Source organism: Melospiza georgiana, chromosome 1 (genome assembly GCF_028018845.1).
Source record: "Melospiza georgiana isolate bMelGeo1 chromosome 1, bMelGeo1.pri, whole genome shotgun sequence".
In the NCBI taxonomy this organism is placed as follows: domain Eukaryota; kingdom Metazoa; phylum Chordata; class Aves; order Passeriformes; family Passerellidae; genus Melospiza; species Melospiza georgiana.
In genome coordinates this window covers 54,650,696-54,674,133 of record NC_080430.1, presented here as the reverse complement: position 1 = coordinate 54,674,133, position 23,438 = coordinate 54,650,696, and the positions used below count along the sequence as shown (strand labels likewise).

At 38.0% G+C, this 23,438-nt stretch overlaps 1 protein-coding gene across 2 annotated transcripts in view; it reads left to right on the top strand.

Annotated features, from left to right (window-relative positions):
- POU6F2 (POU class 6 homeobox 2) overlaps nt 1–23,438 on the top strand; it is a 307,632-nt gene that overhangs the window by 60,229 nt on the left and 223,965 nt on the right. For both annotated transcript variants that reach the window (XM_058034322.1, XM_058034331.1), the window contains exon 2: nt 376–547. In XM_058034322.1, coding sequence (XP_057890305.1) covers nt 376–547 — 172 coding nt within the window. The remainder of the gene's footprint in view (nt 1–375; nt 548–23,438) is intronic.

Sequence of the window (23,438 nt, the reverse complement as noted above, 5' to 3'; positions counted from 1 at the left end):
AATTTCTTCTCTTACTATGCTAAGGGCAGGGTGAGGTGTAAAAACATACACACAAAAAAAAGCACATCCCACAATTAAAGCTGTGTTGGTTATGTTGCTGTCATAGAAGTTTTTCTCCAAAGCATCCTGAATCTCTCACATGCTAGTTGAGCTTTAATAGGGTGGGGAGTAATGGAAAACTCATTGGATCTGTAATAGCTCTTCACTTGACTGCAGCCAGCAATAACAGCAGGAGCAGCCAGAGATAAGAGAGAGAGAGAGAGAGAGTGTGTGTATGTGTGTGTGTGTGAGAGAGAGAGGGAGTGGAAGAGAGAGTATACGCACACCAAAGCTGCCACTTTTTTTCCCCCTCACTCTTTTTTCCCCCCATCCTAGGATCCAATGATAGCTGGACAAGTCAGTAAGCCCTTGCTGTCACTGCGGAGTGAAATGAATGCAGAGTTGAGAGGTGAGGACAAGGCAGCTACTTCAGACAACGAGCTGAATGAGCCCTTGCTTGCGCCTGTGGAATCAAATGACAGCGAGGACACTCCCAGCAAGCTCTTCGGTAAGTCTGTCTAGGTATTTCATTTCACTGCTACCATGTTGTCCGGAAGAGCAATCTTCCCCTGTTCTTTTTTTTTTTTTTTTTTTTTTTTTTTTTATCTTCGCTCAATTTTCCTGTAAGTAGGAAAGAGTAGCTTGGAGCATGCAGGCACAGAGTCCTCTGCTCCTATTGCAACTGGTTACCAGAATGACAGCATCAGTCCTGAAAACTTTTGTTAACAATGGACGTATTTAGTGCAAGTTGCAGACGTTTTATGAATATTTTGAACCATGGACTCTAACATAAAATTGTGTCTGCATGTGTGTGTGTGTGTATCATTTTCTTGGAGTACTTTAACAATTATTGTGGTATGTGCTGGTGTGTTGCACATGCTACCAGCTTTTTCCGAGGCTTGATTAAACTGAAAAGTTGAAATTTTTTAATGGTAAAAATAAATCTGACTGAAGAGAACTGAAAGATTCTTGTAGAAAACACTACATACTGAGTAAACAAAGCCTAGCAAGGGTATTGCACGTGGAGCTAATGTTTTTGGAATTTAAATTAGAAATTAAATATTCCTCCTCAAGCCCGTGGAAAGAGAGATTTCCTTTTGATTTTTTATTCATTTTGGAATAGTCTAAATTGCGCCAGATAAGTGTAACATTTCACAATCAAAACAAAAGCAGTGAGAGTGGCACTCCAACACAGACATCTGTCATTCAAACGGATGACACCCTGTAAGCCAACTCAAGCAACTCTGATCTCTAATCAGAAAAGGGAGCAGAGCTGTTGAGGCGCGTGCTTGAGTGATAGATGTTGATAGGTGTCTGAGCTGTAGCAGCACTGTATGGCACGTTGTGACATTTGGGGTTTAGAAGGACTACACTCCTGAAGAAGTCCCTTTTAATTATTTCTATTTGTGACCTGAGACAAACCTTAATAAAACGGAGCACTTACTTATTTTTTATTATTCTATCGGTGGAAGTTCAAAGGGAAAAAGGTCTTGTTTAAAGGGAATGCAGCTCTAAGGCAGAGGGGGTGAGAGCCCATTTTCTAAGATTCAACTTTTGATTTCATAATCTGTAAGGAAATCTGTAGCAGTGTTCAAATTTCAGTATTCTACCTACAATAAGAGCTGCAAGATTTTTTAAAAACAAAAGAACACGTGCAATTGTATATTGTAATATTCTTTACACATTACTGAAACATACAGCAGAGAATGTTTTAATAAATAACTTCAATACAGATGCAGGAAAAAAAAATAATTAAGCACCCCCAAAAAATTAATTTCTGGATTGTAGTATTGACTGTTACTGAATATCACATCCATTTTTAAGCACCCTCTTAGTAATCTTTGTTTCCATGGAAAACATAATTTCCATTAGCAGTTTGAATGTTCAAAAAGCATATAATCATTATTTTTGCCCATTTTATCCAGGAAAGAATTATAATGTCTAAAATTCAAAAGGCTATCTAGAGTAATATAAATATCTTCAGCTGTGTTTATATGTTTTATTTGCTCAAATGTTTAGGCTCCCTCTATTAAATACAGCCAGGCATATAGAAACCAAAAAATGAGCTTTAATTTCAGGATAGTGAAATGTCTGTTTGTTTTTCGATCAGGCAAGTATTCTAATAAAAGGCAGGATATTTTTTGAGCCCTTGTCATTTGGATGTTCTACAGTGGTAGTGAAATATACACAGACACTTTCATTAGAGTTGTCGTGTGTGATATAGAAATGATGTGTAACCATATCTTGCTCCTTTCTGGGCTGAAAATATAATTTATCTCACTAAAAGCACAAGTGAAAAAGCTAAAAATTCATATATTGTGCTTTTTCTATTGATGAATGTAAGATGTTTGTTATTCTGATCCTTATACTGCTAAAAAGATGTCCCCAAGTAAACAAAAGTAGGTGAAATAGTCCAGCTGCTTCGGTATGAACTTCTTTACCATTTATTGAGGTTTTGTTAGAATTATGACAGATGCTACAGATCTATTAGCAACAGTACTTGTCAATTAATTTTAGTAACTTTTATAACAAAAAAAATGATAGTGGGGGAATTTTGATACATTTGAGGATCAAATTGAGACAATGTAAAATAAAGATGATTAGATGTTATATCACAGTGCATCCCTTAAGATAGATTTGCAGTAAACACTAAAAATTATCAAGTGCAGTTCTGTTAAAGCTCTGATACATAAATATGGAACATCACCACCCTATAGTTTTTTCTTTGTTTAATGCTATGAATAGCATGTTAGGAATGCATACTTTGTACTTTTCTTTGCAGTGTCTGAACTTAAATTATTGTAAACATATTGACAGGTGTTGACATAGAGAATGACAACTTTCTCCTTCAACCTTCTTTCATGTAATGGGAGATAATAAATATATTTTAAAAATATAACAATTAATACATATTGTGTGAAAATTTTCCCCAAATCTCTTAAGCAGGTGAGGGAGGAGCATTTTAGAAAGTCAAGAGGAGACAGGTCCCTAGAGAACAAAGTTTTTCTACACTGCTGCTTTTCATTTTTTTTAAGGATTTGTGAAAATCATGTACTGGTTTAGTTGGAAAGAATGACCAGCATTTTTGTGTTTTGTTGATGTTAGCAATATTTCATGAGTCTTATTTTCATATAGATGAACAGACTTGAACAATGAGATGCGAAGAGCTTTCTTTTCTTTTACCAGACACATTCTGCTTTGCTTCTTTTGATGGATAAGTTTCTTTCTGCAAAGGCCTGCCTTTCTCATCTTCACCTTTTCCTAAAATTTACCTGCTTATTCTCAAATTTCCTTGTTCTGGTATTTCACTGCATGCCATGGAAACAGTGGGTATTTGTTACCAATCAAAATGGTACCTTTTCACTAACAGTCCCTGCGGCCAGTGAGGAAAAGGCAGGAGCACAACTAATTGTATTTATTTTTCAAGAGAGGCACTAAACTTTTGTTTCTCTTATGGGTGCTTTGCTATCAGTAACAAAGTGGATGAATGCTGCAGCATTTTAAGTCTCAGAAATACCGGCATTAAGTAAAAGTTCCTGATGACTTGAAATAGCTTCCACCTGAATTTGGTGTACAGGTGTCTGGGAAGATGCACTTTGCCACTGTGTTGCAGCTGTTCCCTGTGGGTGAGGACAGTAGTTGCTGTGATTGGAGGGGTTGCTGTTGTTTGCTGGCTTGTTTTCTCCTGGTGGTGGTGATTTTTTTTCCTTTTTTTTTAATTTTTAGAATTTGTTTTTCTTTGAAAGAAAATGCTGTCCCGTAGTCCAGGAGTCTGTAATCCTCTACTTGTGCATTTATACCAGTGGACTCTTTTGAATTTGCATTCTTTAACTTCACGCTAAAGAATTTTGATACTGAAACCAGAAAAAAGTAGAGAAAGTCATCAAAAATTAGGTGCAAAATGTTGGTAAAGGAATTTGTCCTGAAACTCATTACCTCAAAAATACAGTTTTGAAATGTGGGTTAGCATAGTTACACTGTTTTTGTTACAGAAATTCCAGTATGAGATTGTGAAGTTGCTTTGTAAGAGATATTGTGGTGAGCTATTTATTTTAAAAATATTTGTGAAGTAATAGCTCCTATTTTAACTACAGAATCTAATTAAGTAACATAGAAATTGAGTATGGCTCTTGACTTTTCTGGCAGCGTCATTTTCAGATCAACTTGCCTTACTCTGCAATATCCTTCAAAATACTAGCCCAGGCCAAATGCCACCAGTCTTCCAAGAGAAAGCTTTTCTTAATGCTAAGTAGCAGTTTCGCTTGAATAAACATATTGGTATTTGATCCTAACTTAACTAATTCTACTTGTCATTTTTAATGTATTTTCAAACAATTCGAGTATAAATTATGAAGTATTGCTCTGAAAAAAAAAAATCTTAGAAGGAAAAAAAGCACCCATCATGTTTAGCTGTGTGATAAATTGTTGAGATTCAAAAGTTGGTATAGACACCAAGGGTATGTTGTATATAAAATTCTCAGTAGGGTAAAAAAATCCCAAGAATGAAGTGGCTGATCCAAGCATCAAAACCCCCTGTGGACTGAGGCTGACTTTCCTGGAGTTAGATCTAGTCCTTAATTAATGCTTAATTGAAGGCAATTTGTGACATAATTAGATGACGGGGAAAAAAAGCTGGGAGTGCATGCACTCGCATATTAAGGTAATTTTACTGTATGATAAAAAGTTATTCTTTGAGATTCAGTTCTATGAATCAAAAATAAATAAAGCTATAAGTGTATAGTGAGGGCAATACCAAGCCTCTAATTTTGGAGCAGAAGTGTTTCCTATTTAATTATTTCAGGACAGAAAAAAAAATTGACTGCTAATCTTTTTTTTTTTTTTTCCTTTGCTGGCAAGGTTTTGTTCCAGTGAAATGAAATCTTAAGTTTCTTGTGCTGGATCTGATGACTGTGGTTTTCTTTGGTTCATTAGTGGGCTTTTGATCTTTTCATAATGCTGTGTATGCTTGAAATATGGAGTGGGGATATGGGAGTTAAATGAATCTGCACGCATTTAAATAAACAAGTTTTTATTTTCAAACCTCTGCATTGGCTTTGGTATTTTATTCTCCTTTCCCACATTGTTACCTGTGTTTCAGAACAGTGTGCATCCTTCTATGTAACCATACGCATATATGCTGCAGAGAAACAAGGTAGAAATTGTTTCTGGCTGATTATGTTTTGCTAGTAGATCCCTTGTACTAGTCTTTAAAGAAACATATGTTATAAATATATATATATTTTTTTTTAATTGGAGTTGCTTTGATTAGAATTTATGGGACTGGAATAATTTCAGTTACAAAGGATAAAGGACTAAATTGTCTTTTACCTCTTGAGACAGTGGTCTCTGCAGGTCAGAGCAGAGGTCATTGCCAGGTTGCTGTGAGGAAGCTGACATTATCATCCTTAACAGTACATCTAGCCTGTGGGGGCCTTCAGACGATGAGCTTTCCTTTCATCAGTCTATTTAAGGATGATTCTCAGTGGTTTGGTTATAGCCTCAAATTTTAGAGGCCTATAAGATTTCTGCCCATCAGGAACAGTGTGCTAAGGTTTGGTAATTTCAGTGGAAGAAGGCAATGTGCATTTGTGGCTCTTGATGGATTTTAAAGTGCTAGTGAATATTTCTGTTCTGATAGGGAAGTTCTTCCTATATTCCTTCCTTTTTTAGAGGCCTCAGACATAACACCTGAAATATGTTTGTTCTGCATGTAAAGATTCTTCTCTCTTCACATAATTTTGTTCCTTAATTTCCTCATTGTGGGTGCTTTGTTCTAAGACACTATCAGTTATCCATGCCATAGAACTGATCCTGTTAGTGCTTGAATGTGTGGTACTTTCCTTAAAGCAAATAATCTGTGGATTAGGAGCCCTATTTAATTACAAAGACTGTGTCAATGAGAAACATTAATGGGTGGCATGTTTGCAGGACTGAGTCATCATAGAGTCTTGTAAATTCATTTTGTAAAATTTATTGATGTCTTGCTTAAACAAAGAGTAAGTTTTTATAGAACCCAGAGATTTGGCTATGTGATTGATTGTTATTTCTGAAGGATATATTTTACATGAGCATTTTTAAATAGGTATTTGCAAACAGGGACTTGAATTACTCTGAATAATGTTATTGTCTGATTTCTTGGCAGAAGTCTTACTCTGTCAGTGGGACGTGTACTTGTGAATGGGGAGTAAAGGTCCATTAAAACCAAAATAGATGTTATGACAATTTAAACATGAAGCATGATGGAATGGTAAGGTAGAAAATCCATCCTCAGCTTAGCTTTCCTGCTGTGCTGAGGTACTGCAGGTAGCTCAGGCTGCGGTGGTACTGGTGCTAGCACATATGCTCTAGCTCTGGGGAAACCAGAGTTTTAGTCACTTAGCCTGTGATGAAAGCAATATTGGGCTGATAAAGGACAGGTATGGCAGTCCCTCTAATAAATTGCCCTGCTTGTATGGAAATAAAGAGGGGACTTGTAGCTGTCCCTGAATTGTGACAAAGACAGACCATTTAAATAAAAAACAAAGAAAAACTTATACTCAAGGTTAAATTAATAGTGTTTTTTTTTAAAGTATATGCTATGTGTTTTTAAATGAGTCTTGAAGTCTCCTTTTCTGTATTTATACATAGAACAACTAACATTAGAGAGGGAAGGAAAAACCAATTAAATCCTAGTATGTAATTGGTATAACTGAAAGACAAAAGGTTAATTTTTAATTAATCTTTCTTCTCTCTGAAGTTATAAAAATAGCAACAAACTTGTTTAAAAGCAACATAAATGGCTGGCTGTTTCAAAGGGGACGTGCTGGCTACTAAACAATAAACAGGTAATTTGTGAAAGAACTGTTAGATTCTTTGATTGAGCTCCTTGCCAGTTTGTGTTTCGAGATTAATAATAGATCAGACACTTGCACATTTAAAAAGGAAATAAATGTAAAAAGGAAGGATAATGATATGTTTTGACTGGACTTCGCATGATTAATCAAGTTCTCCGTAGGAATGTGCAGGTGAGGCAGATGGCAGCCAAGTTAGATTTGCCCAAATGTACACATGGCTCCACTTAACACCTCTCTGGATTTCCTTATGCTAAACAAAGAGGCAGCAAGTGCTTATACCAAACTGGCACCCTGTCAGGGCAATCTGTATAAAGTTTCCTGCTGTCAGGTTAATAAATTTTTTAAAAATATCTAAAGGCAGAGGTAGCTGTAGGAAGCTCATAGTAACAGTTGCCATTCTCCTGTGGATCATTTTTCTCTTTAATATCCTGTGTAGCACTTGGTTTTCCTTGTGTTGTCTTCCTAGGTTTTTTTTTTTTCCTTGTCATTTGTAGGTTCTTCTTTGTTTTAATTCTTTTTCCTTGTGAAACTGTTTTTCTTCTGGATCCACCATCTGTGGTCCCTTTTTGGGGGAAGAGATGGTCAAAGGATGGGAACACCAGCTTTTTGGATTTTTATACTTTGATTTAATTGCATATTCATTATATTAAGGTTTCTTCCACAAATGGTTTGTTTTCTGACTTTTTACATGACTACCACTAGTACTTCCATTAGTACTTACAAAATAACATTATTTTGTGAGTTACAAAAATATTTCTGACAAACTCAGATGTAGCAGCTACATTCGAACAATGAAATGAGAAAAATAATGCTAAACAGGGACAAAATCAGTATAAAATTAAATGTGTCATAATTTGCAGGTTTCAACAGGAATATTATTTTTTCATGTAAATATCTTGGTATTTTTAAACCACAAAGTCTTGCTTTTCTCTTTTTCCACCATCTAAAAATCAAAATCAATATCAGTATGAAACAAAGAAAGATTTGTACTGTGACATGTCCTGCTTTATGTTGTGATACTGCTTTGATGCTCTCAGAAGCCCTTTTATTTTGAAAGCAGATGTAATCTAAAGAAGAATAGTACCTCATCCTGTCTGGCTAGGTAGAATGTGCTGTTTTCAGAGAGATTAAAATTGGGTTTGTTCTCTAGATTTCAGGGATATCTATATCTACCAAATCAATGAACAATGCACACCCCAGTATTCTAAAGCAAGTTTTTTAAACTCTAAACTACTACTTGTCTATGCCTAAAAGAAATTTGGATTTCTGGTTGTATTTTAGAATTTACAAAAAAGAAGAATAGACAATATTAAGAAAGAAATACATAAAAAAGGAAATATATAAATATACAAGAAAGAATATACAATATTAGGAAAGTGGGAATTTTGTTTTTCTTCTCAGATAGATGTCCTTTTTTCAGAAAGGTAAACCATCATTTTAATTTCTGGACAGTTTGACATTTTCTTACAGAGTAATCACCCTACTTGAAATGGATTACAAAAGTTAAATATATATTTGTAATATATATATATATATATATATATAAAACAAATGTAATATATGTTCATTAACAGCTAGTGTGACTGAAATATGACATTCATTATTTTAATGCAATAAAAAAACTCAGAGTCCTAAAACAATTTCACGTTACACTGAAGATTTGAATGTTCCACAAATAAGTAATAAAGATTTTTGCATTAGGAACTGCATTTTCTACAGCTATTTATCATTAGATTCCTTCTTTCAAGACTAGCATGGAGTTTACAGGATGGCAGTAGCATTCACTTTTAAAATATTGGCTTTTAGGAACATCTTTGTGCTTTTCAGTTCAGATAGTAGCAGTATGGTTTGGTGACCATTAGAGATTCTATTAAATAATTTTCATTTTCTAGCTCAGTCTCCTGTCTGTCATAGTCCTACATTTTAAAATATTGGGTTTAAGTTGTTGAATATAGAATTACTAGCAGTCAGTTGCTTTCCAGAGGCCTTTGAAGGAACTCCTCTCCCAGAGTACATTGGACACCCAGCCTAGCTTGTTATTATCGCCACAAACACCAAGGTTTGTAAAGCAGAGCATTGGCAAAAGCAAAAGTGCCCTCTTTCCTGTCTTCTCTTCTTCCTCACAGCCAGGCTTGGAGCTGTTCCCCTCTCTTCTGCTCCTTGGTGTGTGTGCACAGCTGGAAACACATCCAGCTGTGTCATGGGCAGTTGCAAAACACATTTGGTTCCATCTGTCAAGATCTTTAGGCTTCTTTGATTTGTTTGAAGCTTAGTGTTTGGAAGAGTTTGTTCCTTGAAGAGGATGATCAAAAACCTCTGTTTAATCAAGAAGCCAGAATTAAGCTTTTCAGTTAACATACCTTAAGGCATGCTTTAATATATTGTACTATTAAGCATGTGTAATTATTTCTTGAGGTAGAGTACTGTTAACTGGAGAGGAAGAAAAATCATTTGAATTCGGTCTAATCTCTTGAGCAAATACTATATGGAGTAGCTTTTTTATTTTCTTTTGCATACAGTTAGGATTTATTCTCATGGTGTAGAGATGTTCTGTTTCCTCAGTGATTTGAATAAACTTGAGGCCAGATTCTGACGGGTCTCGGGTGACTGTCCGTCACAGAAGACCATAGATATTCATCCTAGCAATACCTGCAAGCTAGCTTGGGCCCTGCACTTGTTTCAATCACTCCTCTACAGCGGTTTCTTGCGCTGTGGAGCTAAAATCAGCCAAGGAAACATACTGACAGGAAGGAGCAACCACTCTATAATCATGCTGCATTCATATTTAACAAACGATGAATTATGGACCCAGTGCTGGGGTTACTTTAGGTTTCTGCTTTGCTGTGCAGGTGTATTCCATGAGCATTGCTAAGGCTCTGCAACTCCACCTCTGCTGCCATGGAAAGGTCAGTGGTGCAATGTATGTAAAGCTTCCATTAAGGTGGGAAAGTTGTTAATTAGAGATGGTTATCATAAATAAAAAAAAAAAGGAACATAAATGGTAATTATTACTAAAACAAAAACAACTAGAGAAATCAGGAGAAATTAAAGGAAGAGGAAGGAAATTAGGTAGATATATTTGGGCTCAACTGTGATTTATATTTCTCCTCCTTTCTTGTACTTCCTTGCCAGAAGTCATAAATATTTGGACTGTGAGTCACAAATATTGATGAAGGAAAAATGGAATTTATAGCTAAAAGAAAAAAGGAAATGAAAACATATAAAAAAATTTTGCTACTAATTGAATATACTTTACTGTCATGAGCACAATAAACTTAGTGACAATATCCAGCAAGAAAAGCATCTGCATAAGTTGTTTGAGCTGATGTGGTTTTTTTCTTCCTGGTATGAAGAGTGTGAGGGAAAACTCTTGTGTGGCTGTCTTGCTGGGATTTGATGCATTGTTTGCAGAGTCTTCTCATTTTAACTGCGTGGATATAGCACAGTGAACCTTCTCATAACAGTTGCTGACAAGAAAAAAAAATCTTTCAATCAGCTGGTCCGGCTTGCTCCCACTCTCCCCAGCCCCCACATCCCTTTGCTTTTATGAAACAATGAATAAAAGAGGGACCAGATGATGTCAAGCTTTGCTCAGATGAGATGCGCTAGTCCATGAGCAACTTTGGATTTGCGGGATTTGCGGGACTCTGGCTTGTGACCGTGGCCTTCAAAGGGGTTGAGTTTGGGCGTCAAGCCTTTCTCCTATTGCCATTGTGTCATTTGTGTAAAATGATGCTGGTGTATTTTGAATAGCACTTTAAAAATTTCTTGCTTGTGTCAGCAGACCCTGACTGGTATAAAGGCTGATGTGCTAGAATACAGGGTGCATTCTCTCTCCCAGCTGTGGTAGCTGGGCTGTCTGGGGCTCTACTGGAAGGGAGATGAAGGAGGGTTTTACTTTATACTCTACCTGAAAACTCAGGCGTGAAACATTCATCATAAGGAGAAAAATCAGGCCCATTCTTGCAAAAAGAAAAAAGTATCTCTAGGGTCTGGTCATGTTTTTGGTTATTTATTTTTAATAAAACATTCTTCTGGTTTTGTATCGTTTTCTCTGGGTTCATATAACTGTGGTATTTCAAACCAGCTTAAAACAGTTAAAAAAAAAAAAAAGGGTTCCCTAAAAGACAGTGTGCTGCTGTTTTATTTTGTTTATATATGATATTTCTTATGGTATTCAGATGGTTGTAATAGACTAGCACAAGAGCTGCATGTCTTGTCATCTGTACTATATCAATACATTTTTATAATGATACAATAACCTGAACCCTGTAACAGTTTATGATCCATTTGAGAATTCTTATGGATTCTCAGAGTGACGGAGGCCTGAAAAAAGAACTTGACTGCTTTCACAAAACTGGTGCTGTGACAGGAAAAACTAGTGTGCCTGTGATTTAGTTGCTAAGGAATCATATTGATCTGATTCGTCATTAAACTTTTAAGTTGGAAAAAAAAAAAAAAGAAAGTCAAGCTGCTTGAAGGTGGAAAAACAGTGATGTGATTGTGAGGATCTGCAATACAGGTAAACTGTGCCATACTGCTACTAATATTGATTTGTTATGATTAATAAATATGATTTTATGCATTACCCATGTACTTTATCTATAATACTTCTTTTTTTAGAGCAAAAGAAAATTGCCTCTTGCTCTTTATTTTTCATTGACTATTTTTAGTCAATGATAAATAAAGAACTTTAACAGCAGTCTGATTACAGGAAAGACAGGACTTTAAAACAGAAACGTAGCAGTAATGAATAACCATGCAGCATGCTATGCACACGCAGCCATTTTAACATTTGTAATGGTGCTAATTTCCTGGCTTTTTAAAATATGCTTCCACATGAGCTCTCAAAAGACATAAAAGCTTGGCATGTAAAGTAAATTGTTTGTCACTTACTGACGACCTGCCATATTTATTGTCAGGAGAAATGGACATTAGTTGGAAAAGCAGTTGTTAAAGGCCAAACAATTTTTAAAGATGGCAAAGATGTGCAAGGGCTTTCCTTTTTCTAACAATGAGCCACCCCTTCAGACATCAAAAGACAAGATAATAAGACACTTCAAGCACAATTCAAGATTATATTCAACATCTAAAGGCTCATCTCCTGTCAGTTTGCATTTACTCTCCCAGGGATGTGATGCTTCTATCATCATTCTGTCAAGAGGAGTCTGGCAGAAACGATGAGGGCCCCTCATTTCACACACTTAGTGTTTTTTATCAAATAGCCCATGCTCATTCTCATTCAGCCAAAATGGAGGGATAATTTGAAGAAGGTCATGCACAAGTACAAAAATCTTGTGCTGATTTGTGTGATTAGAAGGCATTAAAATTGCACGTTTATGTTAGGTTCTGAGATGTTTTGTCAGTTTATTTAGTAAGACGCTGTTGAAGTATTAAAAATATTTTTTAAAGCAAAAAAGTAGGTTTGCTTAAAACAGCACAGACTCTATTATTAAGCAAATATTTTCAAGAGGGATCTATTCTAAATGGCATTATTTTAATATACCTTCAAATGCATTCACCTCCCCTTTCCTCTTTGAGAGTGGAATATTCAAGAGCTCTAGGGGTAAAACATTGACCCACTCATACTCATCATGATTTCACTCACTGGTAATTTAATTATTGTAATTTTTATTTGGACAAAGATTTAGATCAATATAAAGGGAATAATTTTAACACCTGGATCTCAGCACTTATCATCTTGGCATTACACACTTCTTTTTGCTAACAAGGAATGGAAGGATCTGGCCAGGTACAGAAATGGAGGATGGAGTAAAACGGCTTTCCTCATTTCTGAATTCTTTGATTTAGGCACCGAAAATGAAAAGACCGGATAGTGCTGTCAGTGTGTCTTGTACATGAAACTGGCTCCAATATACAAACCATACATGGACCATGTAACATAGAGGAGCCAGGCCTCTCTGTCTCCCACTGAAACCAATGGGATATACAGTAGTTTAACCCCTCTTAAAATGGAGCCACAGCTGAGGGACTTGGCTGGAGCTGCTCTCAGTCTTGAATCAGGAATTTATCAGCTGTGATAGGAAGGAACTGTGAAGGAATGTGCATTTGGCCTTGTGGAAAAAAAAAACCAACTCTGCTCTGTAGCTTGCCTTTGCACAACACAGGAAAAAAAAGGAAACCTGCACTCACGGTGCATTCTAAGGGGTTTTCACTGGACAAGAAACCTCAAGGGAAGTAGGAAGCTGTGAACAAATTGTCAAAAAGACAGATGGAATTGCTGACTGACCTACTGGTAAGAAACACTAACAACTTCCACCTCAGTGGTATGGTATGGTATTTATGCTGCAATGGAGAGTGACTTCTCAAAGGAATTTGCTCTTCTACACATGTAAATGCCTTCATGTGTATATCAATGTAGTGTGCAGTATTTCTAGGGAAATTATAAGGTGCATTTAAACAGCTGTGGATGTTTAAACTGACTGTTATGCCCAGAATAAAAAACATTTTTTACTCTCACTGAAATACATTCCTGCTTTATTCATAAGGCCTATCTATATTCAGAAGTTTGTATTCTTTCTGCTGAATTATTCTGGAGGAGAACTTCTGGCTGTTTCCACACCAGTGTGATCCTCTGCATATTCCACATTTTGGTCTGCTCCACACTGTCCAGTGGAAAACCAACATTCTCTGAAACCGTGGTTTCAGCCAGCATGAAGGTAGTTGTGCAAGATCCATAGTTCCACCAGAGAGAACAAGTGGTCACTCTTGTTTTCTGAATAGAATTTGTTTCCTAATAGGACAGAATTTATTTGATAAGTTTTTATCATGTCTGTGGACCTGCTCAGAGCTGTTTCATTATCATCTTTTTCCACAGAAGCATATGGGCTTATATCAACTGTGGTTGCTATGTGTGTGCATCGCTATCTTAGTGAAGTTGTTCTCCAGTATTTATATTCACTGAAGGTCAAATCCTGAGAAGCTGTAGTACATGAGGAGAAGAGAAAAGAGTGACTACAAATAGAAATTCAGCTATGCTTGAATCTGTCCTAGCTTGCTTGTCTATCTTCCTTACTCAGTCCCTTCCTAGGTGTTCTAGGAGACTTTCTTCCCTGTGCCTGGGGATGGTCTCCTGGCAGTCCACTTCTCAGGCATGAGTGTGCAGAAGAGAGACACTAATAACAATTGATGTTAAAGGTCTGTAAATTGTTTTCTGCTCTTAGATCCAAAACTATGGAAGGTGTGGGGATACATTCAGGGAAGCTAATACAGGCGCTCAGTGCCAGAAAATAAGCCAAGTGTCCCCACACCGAGCAAAAACTCTGTTTAAGAAATATTTAAACTGTAGCTATTGTGCAGTCCACTGGAAGCATTCACAGTAGGATCCAGGAAATGAAAATGAATACCCATACATGAAGATAGAAGAGCCACTATATTTAAGGCATTATGGATGTGTTTTACCTTTCTACCTATCCTCCTGTAAGTAACTGGGATAGGTAGTAGCTTCTGCTAAAGTTAATGTATTGATTTGCTCTGTGCTGTGCACCTGACTGCTTTCTGCACCACTATCTAAGCTGTTCTGGCAAGAACTGCCTGGTGCTTTAGAGAAAGCATCATTGGGATAAAAAGTTCACCTGTAAAGTTGTGAAGAGCAGGACTGCAGTTGCTGTGCATGACTGTGCTGCTTCTAAAGCACAAGTATTACAAACAGAAGGTTTGTTAATGCCAAAGACAAACTGAAAAACCTGGAGTGGCAATTTTGGCAGCAGTTGTACATTGAAAATATATATGAAAGGTCTTCCCCAAAGCTTGCACTAACATGCAAAGAGGCTGGGAGGAGCCTGCACTTATGTAAAGCATAAGTGTCTATTTAGGCTCTTGCACGAAGTCACTGAGCAATTCTGTATGCTTTGGGGTTAGCTCTCACATGAATTAGCTGTGCATTGTTTCATGGGTAAGTGGAAGTGAACAAGCATGTATAATTGTGTTTCTGAAGATACTATTCAACCTTTTTGTGTTACCATTCAACAGTTTTTCTTTTAAACTGTGTCTTTGACTGTGGCATTCCCTCTTAGAAAATTCCTACCTAACAAACAGCTCATTAAATCATTGATAAGATTCTGTTAAACAAACACTGGATAACACAAGATATCAGTCCCTGACAAGCACATGCACAAAATGTTGCACTTACTTGTTTTCTGAATGCTTTTGTGGGTTTTCTTTTGAAGTGGAGCTGTTTTTCAGGGCTAGAAGAATTATTGGATGAGATACTAAATAAATAATGATACCTATAGCTATGAAATAATTTTTTTTATTTTTAAAAAGCATTACCATATGTAAGTGTATCTCACTCTCCCTCAAAAAGATTTTCACCAGCTCTTCTCTCAGAGCAGTAACACACAGCAGTAAGCTAAAAAAGAAACAGAAGTTATTTTTGCAAATCCTTGTGCCATTGCATCATTTGCTTGCTTAAAGTCAGGCTCTGACACCAGAATTTAAGCCCTAAAATCCTGAAAAACACAGGTGCTGAACCAGTCCATTTCCCTGAGGAAGCTTAACAGCTCTGAATGTAGAAAAAGTGCTTATATTTGTCATTAGGCAAATGCAAATTGTGAATAATTTCAATGAATGCTGGAATTAATATCGCATTTACTTAATAATATTGCATTTTTACTAAAGTCTTGAAGGAAGTAATATCACAATTTCTAGAAGATGGGAAAAGTGCTTTTTGCGGGGGGGGAACAGGCTATGCTGAATATGTTCAATATGATAGAGCCTACAGATTTGAAGTGTGTAATCTAATACAGAAGTGACTTCAGAGAGCATCCTACCCCCTTAAATGATTCAGAATATGTTAAAATAAAGTCAATTAAAATTCAATAAAAACAAGGGACACCAGGTAGAGCTTAAAAAAAGTCAGTCTGTAGGAAGTAAAGGTTTTTGAGGCTGGAATTGGTCAGACAAAACAAAGTTATTTAACACGGTTATAACTGTTTCTTCAACTGTTTTTGAATACTCTTTTTTGTTACAACATGAATTAGAGGGAAACATGATAACCTAGAGACATGCTGTGTCTCATCTGCAGTGAAGCTCAGGTCCTGGTATAAAATAATGGGATAATGGAATTTGTGGCTCTTTTAATGTAGGTATTTCTCAAGTCAGATGTAGGTAGGAGGAGATTTTAGTATTGGTCTGTTTTATTCCTTTAATTGCAAAACAAGTTGTGGGTAAAGGCAGAAACAGCCAACACTGGCTATTTGTCAATTGTCCAGAAAGACAAATTGGTTGAACTACTTGGTATGTCATAAAGTACACAGAATATATGGGGAAATCTGTTGCAACACCTGGAAACATGTGCAGTAGTCTTTCCTATTCACATGCTGTGATATTGGTTCTCTAATAATTTTCCAATTTTTTCAGTCAATCCTGCCTTTTCTTAGAGACAAATGTCATGTAAGTTCAGAGAATGCTTGTTTAATGAGAAGTGACAAATGATAGTGGATTCTGATTGAACTTATAAATGTAATACTCTAAAACAATCAATGGTTCATTTGCTAATATTTTTTGTAATTTTTTACTGGAATGATATTGTTCAAAGAGGAGACTTCTGAGATGCATCTTAGCTGCTGCCAATGTTGCATATTTTGACCACAAGAAGCATGCTGGTTTGCATGAACCATGCTTGTTTACTATGCTTTATTTTTCTATAATGTAATTTTAATTGAAGTAATGTTCTTTCATTTTAGATAAAGCAAAGAGCTATAAACACCATCAAAATACCTCAACTTAATCATCCTACCAATGCCACGCTGCATTACATAAAAATCTTAAATAGAATCCCAAGCAATAAAATCAAACCTAAGTAATGTGAAATGCTAGAACACTTGCATTTCAGCCATGGAAACTTCTAGTCCAGGCTGTATGATGAGGAGGACAAAAAGCCTGCAAGTTGATAGAGAGGAATTTTTGCTGTCAGGATATGATGAACTGTCAAGGGAAATTAAGGGAGGCTTGCCTAGGACTGTGGCAACATGTAATGTCTCCAGGAGAAGTGTTGTGCTAATCCTTTCAGGCCTTGTTCTGGATACCAAGCAGCCCCTTCAGGTACACTGGGATGACAGAGCTGAATGAAGGGTTTGCATATATGGAGACTGTGTGTCTAGTAAGGCACAGTGACTGTACAGCAGAAGAAGTATTTACAACTTTTAAAGACATTAATTTCTTTGGGATGTGATCCTTCTCTCCTTGGGGAGGACTGGGACGGAGAGGATTCCAAAGTAAACCTGGGGAGTGATTCCTCTCTGCTGTTAAATCATTTATTCATGATTGATAGAATTAGCTCCTATTTCCAGAAGGAATATTTATTTTATTAATTTAATAAAGACCATGTATGTACAACCTGTGTTCCTATGACACAAGACCTGATTACTACTAACCTAATTAAGGTCATTTACACCCAAGCTCAGTACATGTAAAATGCTATGTTGGCAGAATGGCAATGTGTTATGCCTATTTAACACAGATCTACCCATGGTGCAAGGCAGGAAAGACTTTTCTACTTTTGGATTATATTTTTATCTCAAATGCAACACAGAAATATAAAACCCTTAAACCCATTTTTTTTAATAATGATGTATTGCTGTAAGTCACAGTTTCAGCTGACAATCTACTCTCAATTGACATGTTTTGTGAGATTTTGTAAACTAGCTAATAAACCTTTGCTCTTGCTACAATTGAGTTTAATAAAGTTCATTACATTCACTGCTGAAATAAAACCTATGGTTTAATAAATTAAAAATTGTTTCAAATGTCTTAATAATAAGCATTTAATTTAGTTAATATTTGTTCACAAATATTCTTTCATTTCACATGCTACTCAGCACAGAAAATTTCCTCTGATTCATCTTTCAAGTCACCTTTTACAGAATGTGTCTCTGAGTTTGGATTTAATTTATATGCTTCAAGAAGTATCAGATGCATAACCAAGAGGTAAAAAGCATATGTGGGTCTCTAGGAGCTTGGTCTCTAGGAGCTGTATCGGAGTTCAGGACACTCTACCTTGGGGAAGTAGAGTGCAGTAGATGCCATTGTCCTACTTGTTTGTTTTCTCTGGAGTGTGAGTAGGCAATTCAGACTTGGTGAGCATTATAAGAATTTTTGTTGGCCCAGACAGTGGCATGACTCTGCTGGTGGTGTTCAGGCCAATGCACATCAGTGAAAGGTTCTGTCCACCACTTTGCTGGCTATCTTTTGGATGAGAAAAGCCTCTGCTGTGGGTGAATGGTCTCATGTTTGGAGTAATGGTATGTGCTGTCTGTGATGGTGGGATGGTCGGATGGAGTATCACAGTATCACAGTGGGATACAGTGGTTATTCAGTATTGAGATGAGTTTTAGGCTTCCTTCTGGAGTCTTCTATTGCAGACAGGCTAGAAAGAAGAATTTGTGAGGACAAGAGATCTGTCACAGGATTATTCAGTGTCTGCCTTCCTGTCAGGGAGCAGTGAGGCTTGCTGTTTCCTAAGAGCAGATGAGCCAGAAGTGGAAGATGACCTCCAGTGATGGAAAGGGGGTACAGAGGGGTCTGAAACCAGATCCAGTTCCTACCCAGGGATCTCAAATGGGAATACCTGGAAATTATTTTAAAGACAGGACTAGAGACAAGCCTACAACATACATACAAGAGTTAGGCTCAGGAAGCAAGATATCTACAGTGTAAATCCAAGCACATCCAGGAGGCAGGGCAAGCAACAAGGAATGAAAGCTAATTAAATGTACAAGTTCAGTGAGGTTTGCATGCTAAGGACTCCCAGTCCCATGGACAGGGCTTGTAGGAGAAAGCCCTAGATCATCAGATTCAGGATGATAATACTTGTTGGTGCACTCATGCCTCTATACAGCACTGAATTCTCATTGGTGCTAGAGCTGAATTCTGAAGTGCATTTGGTACCCAGCAAAAAGCACCTTAATAGGAGCCCTGCAATTAAGTGTATGTGGTGCCACCAGTGTGGCAGGTTCTATTGGTCTACTCAGACCAGTGATTCTTAGTAGTTAGATATTTATACAGTTTATTCCAGCCAGGGATGATGCTATTTTCACAATATGTGTGACCAAGATTTAAGGGAAGATGCTCTGTGAACTTCTCCATACTAGTTGATTCTATGAGGTTTGGAGAGTGGGAGGGTTTTTTCTCCCCACAACCTTAACCAGTGGGGAAAGCCACCTTGTCAGATCCTGCTTCCTCATCTTCACAAACCTGTGAAGACTGATTGCATTATATGTGCTGGAGCCTTTTCAAAAAGGTCCAAAAAGGTCCAAAAATCAGGACTTATAGATTTAAATGAAGGATTCTTAGCATCTATAATTAGCAGGGTTTTATGCTGACAAAACTTTCTAATGTTTATTTTCAATGAAATAAGAATGAACTGCAAACAGGAAGTACACTTTCCCTCACAGAATTTAATGATGATCTTCATGCTCTCTGAGTTCTTCATGGAGTTTTTCGGGAAGGCCATTCAAGCTTATTTTAAAAGAAAATTTTCAATATACAGCTTTCAAATGCAGGCCCAACTCTCCAAGAATCTCTGCTGGTGGAGGCTGTGGGACACCACTCTGCTACTTTTGATTGCTTCTGTGCATTTAACTCAGGTCGTCTCGTACAGCTTATGTCCTTTAAACTAAGGTAGTTAGGAAAACGTGTTCCATTTGTAGCATGTACAGGTTGATACCACCCTGGTGATAACTGATTACAGCAAGTTAGTGGTGACTGTCAAAGGAATGAATTTTATGCCTGAGGAATATTAATGTGAGGTGCTCATGCATAAAAAAGAAGTTAGTTGAAATTTGCATAATACTTCCTGCACCTGCTTGAATGAACTGTTAGATTATTGTACCAGGCTGCCTCAGTTCAAACACTTCAGCTTTGCCATTCTCAATGGATTAGTAAAAATAATTGTGTCGTTTAACAGAGGAATTTATATTGTGTTTGAGAGTCTTTGAGCAAACACCAGAGAGTGAAAAATACATTATAGACCTAGTGAGCCATGCTGTGGGAAATGTAAACTAAAGCAGTGATGTATCTTTAGGAGTTGCATCTCTTTTGCTGCTTGTGAAAAACCTCCTACTTTAATAAATTGTGAATGAATAAGATCAGTTGTATAAACTGATGAATGAAGTTTATTAAACTGTTACTATGATACAATATTTACAGAAGAATAAGGGAAATAATTGCATTTTCCAGGGGCGAAGGTAAATTTGTTCTCTGAAGACATGCCTAAAAGACAGCTTCTGACTCAAATGCTTAGGTTTTAAAGAAGAGTGCACTGTTTTCCTTGTGCATGTCTTTACATAGCTCCTCTCACCTTGTGAGGAGAGAGAAAAGTTGCCTTTATTTATTAAGATGGAGATAGTAAAGTATACTAGTCTTCTCATGTATTTATCTTCTTGGGCTTCTTCCTTCTGATTAAGAATGCAATAGGTATGGATATCACAGGTGTTGACTTCTAGATTCCCTCAGCTACACTAAGGGTAATAGAAGTTGAAACAGAGTTATTATAACATACACTCATGGGTCATGTGGAAGAGAGAACAAAATGAGATGGTAAGGGTAAAGCAGAAAATGTGCTCTAGATTTTCTATATTTAAACAAAGAAAAACAAGAAGTGTCACATCACGGAGGTCAAATCAAGGTAGTATTCAGAAGAGAAAAACAGAGAAAAGAGATTGTGGTTGAAAGTGTAGCTGTAAATGTACTAGCTGAAGTTATCACAGAGGGTTATCTGCTTCAACCTCCCTGCACAGAGTCATCCTAGAGCACATGACACAGGATTGTTCCCAGATGGTTCTTGATTATCTCCAGTGAGGGAGACTCCACAACTTCTCCAATGCTCCATCAGCCTCACAGTGAAGAAGTTCTTTCTTATATTCAGGTGAAACTTTCTTGCATCAATCTCTGCCCGTTGCCTCTTGTATTGCTTGGCACCATTGAGAAGAGCCTGGCCCCATCCTCTGGGCACCCCCCTTTAGATATCTATACACATTAATGATGTCACCTCTCAGTTATCTCTTCTCAAGGCTGAACAGACCCAATTCTGTCTTTGCTTGTAAGAGATACTCCAGTCCCCCAATCATCTTTGTTGCCCCTTGCTGAACCCACTCTAAGAGCTCCAAGTTGCTCTTGTGCTGAAGAGCCCAGCACTGGACACAGCATTCCAGATGTGGCCTCAGCTGGGCTGAGCAGAGGGGCAGGATCACCTCCACCGACCTGCTGGCAATGCTCTTCCTAATGCACCCCAGGAGAGCATTGGCTGCCTTGGCCACAGGGGCTCACTGCAGGCTCATGGACAGCTTGTTGTCCACCAGGACCCACAGGTGCTTCTGCACAGAGCTGCTTTCCAGCAGTTTGGCCTCCAGCCTGTACTGGTGCAGGGGGTTATTCTTCCCCAGGCACAGGACTCTGCAATTACCTTTGTTGGACTTCAGACAGTTCTTTCTGCTTGTCTCTCCAACCTGCTGAGGTCCTTCTGAAGGGCTGCACAGCCCTCTGTGGTCTCAGCCACTCCTCCCAGTTTTGTGTCATCAGTGAACTCGCTGAGGAGGTATCTGCCCCTTTCCCCAAGTCACTGATGAACAAGTTAAACAATGCTGGACCCAATATTGACCCCTGGGAGATACCACCAGTGACAAGCCTCCAGCCAGACCCTCTTCTGTTGATTTTGTCCCTCTGTCATGTGCCATTCAGCCAGCTCTCAATCCACCTTGCTATCCACCTGTCCAGTCCACACTTCTTGAGTTTACCTATGAGGACATTGTGAGAAGCTTTGTTGAAGCTGAGGTAGACAATGCACACTGCTCTCCCTTCGTCCAGCCAGGTTGTTGTCCCACTATGGAAGGCCATCAGGTTGGTGAAACACAATTTACCTTTACTGAATCCATGCTAACTATTACTGATCCCCCTCTTGTCATCTCTGTGGATAGAAATGGCCTTCAGAGTGAGGCACTCCATCACCTTTCCAGTGATTGAGTTAGGCTGACTGCTGGTATTTCCCTGGGTCCTCCTTGCCCCTTTTGAAGACTGAGGGGACATTTACTCTCTTCCAGTACTTGGGTACCTCTCCTGATCTCTGCAACATTTCAAAGATGACCATTAAAGGCGCTGCTGTGACATCCACCAGCTCTCTCAGCACAGATTGTGGGTACATCCCATCTGGACCCATAGGCCATGCATTAAAACTGCCTAAGTGTTCTCTAACGGGATCCTCCTTGAGAGATGAAAAGTTTTCTAGCCAATGTTCCTTGACCCTGGTCTCCTGGATCAAAGATTCCCAAGAGCTGACCATGTCAGTGAAAACTGATGCAAAGAAATCATTCAGTTACTCTGCCTTCTCTGCATTCTTTTTTTTCAACAGGGTTCCCTTTCCATCTAGTGATGGGCCCATATTTTCCTTTGTTTTCCTTTTGTTATTAATATATTTGAAGAAACCCTTCTTGTTGTCCTTGACATTCTTGGCCAGATTTTATTCTAGATGGGTTTTGACCTTCCTTGTTTTATTTCTACTTATACTGACAACCTTTCTATATTCAGTCCACATGACCTAACCCTGTTTCCATTTCCTGTGTATTTTCTGCTTCTGCTTGAGTATTGACAGGAGTTTTTTATTCACACATGAAGATCTCTCTTTAACCTCTTTGCCCAATTTCTTGCTCATTGGGATGCACTGTTCTTGAGCCTGGAGGATGTGATCCTTGAACATCAACCAGCTCTTAGATTTCTCTTCCCTCAGGACTTGTTCCCATTGGATTCTTCCAAGAAAATCCCTAAAGAGGCTAAAATTAGCTCTCCTGAAGTCCATGGTTACAATCTTATTTGCTGCCCTGCTTCCTCCTTGCCTCCTTCCTTGAAACTGAACTCCACAGTCTTATAGTCACTGGAGCCAAGGCTGCTCCCAGCCTTCACATCTCCAGCAAGGCCTTCCCTGTTTGTTAGTGTGAGGCCAGGAAGCACATCATTCCTTCTAGGATTCTCACTGCTTGTGTCAGGAAGCTGTCATCACTGCTTTCCAGGAACCTTCTGGGCTGTTTGTACTTCAATGTGTTGTTTCTCCAGCAGATGTCAGGGTAGTTAAAGGCCCCCACAGGAACTGTGACTTCGAGACTGCTTCAGGCTGCCAGTGGGCATCATACACTTACTCCTCCTGCTCAGGCTACCTGTAGCAAACACCCACAACAATGTCACCCTTACTAGTCTGCTGTTTTACCCTAACTCAAAAGCACTTGAGTTGCTTGTCCTTCACCCCAAGAGAGAACCTAATACATTCCAGGTGTTGCCTCACATAGAGAGAAACTCTACCACTGCACTTTCCTGGTCTGTCTTTCCTACACTATGTAGCCCTTCAGAACTATCTCATCTTGAGGCAAAATGGGGTTTTTTTAACACTTTTGCTGTCACATATATATACACATATTGGTTGACCTGCTAATCCTACTGGAAACCTCATTCTAAACCTTCTACTGAGGTAGTTAGGAAACCTTCTATTTGTCAACTAGAATAATTCATGTCCAGTTTGTACCCATCTGTTTTTATTTCAGTATCATCCCCAATTATCAG